Here is a 4,631-nt window from a genome sequence, read left to right as displayed (position 1 = left end):
TCACACACCTTTGGCATTCTCTTGATGAGCTTCAAGAGGTAGTCACCTGAAATTGTATTCCAACAGTTTTGAAGGAAGTCCTAGAGATGCTTGGCACTTGTTGGCCATTTTGCCTTCACTCTGCGGTCCAGCTCACCCCAAACCATCACGATTGGGTTCAGGTCTGGTGATTGTGGAGGCCAGGTCATCTGGCGCAGCACCCTATCAGTCTCCTTCTTTATCAAATGGCAGCCTGGGGACAATGACCCCATACACAGCCTGGAGGTGTGTTTGGGTTCATTGGCCTGTTGAAAAATAAATGATGAGTTTATTTATATAGCACCAATTTACAATACATGTCATTTCAAGGCACTTTACAGAGTCGATTCAACCAGATCAAACAGCCATAATAGTGCAAAGTTTTCTATCCATCAACTCATTGACTTGAATGCAATCCCTCACACCAAGCATGCTTGTAGCGACAATAGAGAGGAAAACTCCCTTTTACCAAGAAGAAACTTCCAGCAGAACCAAGCTCAGTGTGAGCGGCCATCTTCTGAGGCCGACTTGGGTTCAAAGAGAAAGAGCAGACATAGATAAAGAAGCAGAGATACAAAAGGCAACTGTAAACCAGCTCCATAGGTGGCCCTATTCAGGAAACACAACCAGGCAGACAACCTCTGAGCCAGCTCCCATGACAGAGGATGAAATAGAGCACGTACAGTTAGTCACAGTAAAAGAAATAGGACTACACTGAAAAACAGGCCAAGCTCCAACATCTATAAATAAAGGTGTTGATGCACAGCTGATATATCTCTCCAGGATGGTGTCACAGCCAAACAGTAAGAGACCAGATGAAGCTACTATGAGAAAAAGCAGAGAGGACATGACGTTAGATGAACTAACAAATACCACAAAATGTGAGAATAGAGAAAGGATGAAGCTGAATGGAGAAAAAAGGATCCCTATGTCCTCCAGCAGTCTAAGCCTATAGAAACATAGCTATAGCTAGCTCAGGATAACGTTAGCCACTATAAGTTTTATCCTAAAGAAACTTTCAAGTCAGTAAGATATATCCTGATATTCTGAAATGAATAAAAAATGTCAAGAAAAGTGCTACATGTATTTCTTAGTCATAGCCTCAGGCAGATTATTTAGAAACTTAATATAGCTTGATAAATGCAGGTCTGGACACAGATGTAATTTTTCTAGACACATGCTCAGTGAAGGATTGGAAGCCAAACTAGCAAAAATCCAACTGCTCAAGAATACTGTCAATACATGAATACAACAAGGCTTCTTTTTAGATAATCTATGCATGATTTGTCAGATTTCTTCCCCTGCTCTGTTCTTTAGATGTATGCTAAAATCATTGATAGATTGAGATGATGTGAGGCCAGGCATTTAAGACTCTGTAATGATGTTAGATTCAAGGATCAGTTTTCAGTTTATCACAGAAGTTTCAGACAGCAATTATTTACCAATGCTATTTTTATATATGTGACCATCCATTTTTTATGCTTAAATACTGTGTTGGGGATTTGCGGATATCTGTCATAAGGAGTGCCCGTGGAAATAAAGCCTTTCCATTAAGATGTTTGACTGAAGGCCCATTGAATCCCAGCAACTTTAGTTTCCTTGGATGTTTGATAACCTTGTGGCTCCAATACAATCTGAATGTAACACTGATTATTGTAAGAGAGGCTTCTCATGCAAAATGTAACGTTCTCCTGCTGGTGTTAGTTCAGATTAAAACTCAAACAAAACCAACTAGAAAGTCATGCATTATATTTTTTTTTCATGAAACTGTGAGGTCTTGCTCAATAATAATTTTTAGTGATTTTTTATGTTTGAATGTTAAACTTAATCTCATATATCTGAAAATTAACCTTGTTCTTGGGACTTATCCATTTATAAATGAATGTGAAAATTGATTGAAATACTAATTTAAGCCTGTATTTTTTTTAGACATCAGGGTTACCAATGATAGTGGAGGAGGTTGTTTAAGATTTTTATACCTTTTTTTGTGCTATTTTCTGTTTTAGTACCTAAGCATATTATAACCAACGCTGCTTTTTTGCGTTAAATGGCATAAATATATCTCAAATAGAGAATATCCAACTTTCATGTGTAACAACTCCAGGAAATGTTTTTTTAATTGCAAGTTCTTCCAGATATTTCTAGTTTTTCACCACATTTCCTGTCATTCCCCTTTCTTTCTTTTCATAGGCACAGAGTCCCCGTCTTCCCCATTTCGGTGGCGTTGATGTCCACTTCACTGGAATGATGGACTGTTTCATGCAGGTTGTTAGAAGCAAGGGCGTCCTGTCTCTGTGGAATGGACTAACAGCAAACACAATAAAGGTAACTTCAGATTTTTTATTGTAACATCTATGCTGGGTTCATTCAAATGGTTTGAAGTTCGGGTCAACCTGATCTTGTGTTACAAATCAGCACAAATGCCAAAGGATAGATTGGAAACTCATGATCTACGTAAAGGAGAGAATGTGGGCAGGACCAGGAAGGTGACGCAGTGGGTGCCCCCTGCAAGAATACCATGAGCAGGGTTGAACAGCATGCCCCAGTGTCCGGTTTCAGCTGCATATATCTTTAGAGATGAACATTGTCTCTCACATGATGATCTAATTTAACATAAGACCATTTCGACTGTAAAGAAACAATCATTTAATCTTAAAGTCACATCTTGGAGGTCATTTATTTCAAATTTCTTGTTGCTGAAACAGGAAAGGATTAATCTACCTCCAACCTCTCATTCATTCACAGATCGTTCCCTACTTCGGCCTTCTTTTCACCTGCTGTGAGATGTGCAAGCAGGTTTGCCTCTATCGTAACGGCTACATCGTCTCACCTCTGAGCTACGAGCCCACGCCGGGGGTGGACCAGAGCCTTGGGCCGTCCGAGCTGGAGGAGGTCAAGCGCTACTTGAAAAACAGGAACTTTGGGTCAGGGGAGTCGTCTTTTGGAAACCGCTGGTGAAGCTACACATGGAAACAATGCTGTGCTGAAAAAGCAGGAAAAATAAACTTCATCCCAGAGACTAAAACTGAGACTCTTGAAGAAAAAAATGTATTATTTTTATCTGAAAGTATTAATTATAAATTGCACCAATTTATGACTAGTTTTGTGTAAAAACATGTGCCTTTGATGTTAAATATTTATTTTGGCTCATTTTGCAGTTTTTTACTGCATTAATTTCACACTGTGCCGCAGCCTTTTCTCATGAATAATACTGAAAGATGCTTTTTAACTCCTGACGTTAAAATTTAAACGTTATAACTGTAAAGACCCAAGAAAATGAAATGTTTTAATCCTTCAACACAAATGGATAATACAATGAATTACAGTTGAAGGAATCAAACATTAAAATGTTTACTTTTAACAAACCAAAAAGTGTTTGGTTATTTTTTTTTTGTGTTTTTTCTTTTGACCCTAATTAATACTGTATGATGAAACTACCTTTAAAAGCTGACATTTTTATTAAATAAGTTTAATTTGCCCTAATGTTTGCTTTATTTTTATGGAAATTACTACTTCCATTTGTGTATAGTTTTAAAGGAAAGTATTTTCATTGCAAATGGTAATTAATAAAACATTTTATGTCGGTGATCCTTTAAATTTACATTTTATTTAAAATGTGATTCTAGATGAGACGCTGAGAATTGCTTTATACAGTCTACTCTTTATTCATCTTTACCTGGTGTATTTTGATAGTAATACCTTTGTACTTATTTAACTATTTATGGTAGAGTCCGGTATGTTCTGTCAGCAGTTTGTCCTCCACCTTGTAGTATTTTAAGGTAACAGAGTGTACTACATCCTGTATATGGCAAGCCATCGTAACATATCTTCATTCACTGCAACCTTCCTATTGAATAGTTTGGTCTTAAGTGGGGTTTCATTTAATTTGAATTATATATCAAACCTATTTAGGTTCTAAATTTCTTCCAGGTACAGTTCCTAGTCGGTTTCAGCCTAAATGCTAGATATAAGAAGTTATTTTGAACTTTAAAGCCATGACATCCATGTAAAATTATTATGTTTCCCTGACTCTCTTCTATTTTTAATAAAAAAAAAAAAAAAAACATATAGAAAGTTCTTATTGGAAAATATGCAGATTTCCCAACAAGAAAACAGCAGCTATTCAGTCAACATGACATTGACTGCACGTGCTTTGGGTCTGTCTGGTCTGAGTTGGGGGGGAAAAAGCATCAGGAATAGGGCTTATTTGTAAAACTGAATCTACTAAATCAGTCTGGCAGTTATGAAAGTCTGAGCTGCATCTAATGTGATTATTTATAAAAAGACACTGATCAAGCAGCAGTACATATAAGATGTGGTGCTCTGTGACATTTTTATTTATCCCCTCACGCTGATTCAAACACCTCATCTTTCTCCCTAACTTTTTTGAGCTTTTTATTCACTAATAATGTCTCACTAACCTCAGAGGACTTCACAGAGCAACTTTTTGGTAATGAAATGAAATTATAACTAAAGGCAACTTCTTGGATTGTTTTTTTATTTGGGAGTATCAGAGTAAAGGTGGCTGAATTCTGATTAGTATATGTCATGGTCAGAGATGAGAAGTAACGAAGTACAAATACTTCGTTACTGTACTCAAGTAGATTTTTCTG

General features: G+C 36.9%; 1 protein-coding gene across 1 annotated transcript in view; it reads left to right on the top strand.

The window, feature by feature from the left end:
• The window catches only part of slc25a43 (solute carrier family 25 member 43), an 11,075-nt gene extending 7,482 nt beyond the window's left edge, over positions 1 to 3,593 (top strand). Inside the window, exons 4-5 of the mRNA XM_015387079.1 lie at positions 2,209 to 2,343; positions 2,764 to 3,593. Of these exons, the coding sequence (XP_015242565.1) occupies positions 2,209 to 2,343; positions 2,764 to 2,976 (348 nt within the window). The 3' untranslated portion in view covers positions 2,977 to 3,593. The remainder of the gene's footprint in view (positions 1 to 2,208; positions 2,344 to 2,763) is intronic.
• Positions 3,594 to 4,631: the final 1,038 nt, after the last annotated feature.

Source organism: Cyprinodon variegatus, unplaced genomic scaffold (assembly GCF_000732505.1).
Source record: "Cyprinodon variegatus isolate N-32 unplaced genomic scaffold, C_variegatus-1.0 Scaffold385, whole genome shotgun sequence".
In the NCBI taxonomy this organism is placed as follows: domain Eukaryota; kingdom Metazoa; phylum Chordata; class Actinopteri; order Cyprinodontiformes; family Cyprinodontidae; genus Cyprinodon; species Cyprinodon variegatus.
The sequence above is the reverse complement of the archived record's forward strand: the minus strand, read 5'-3'. Positions and strand labels throughout refer to the sequence as shown.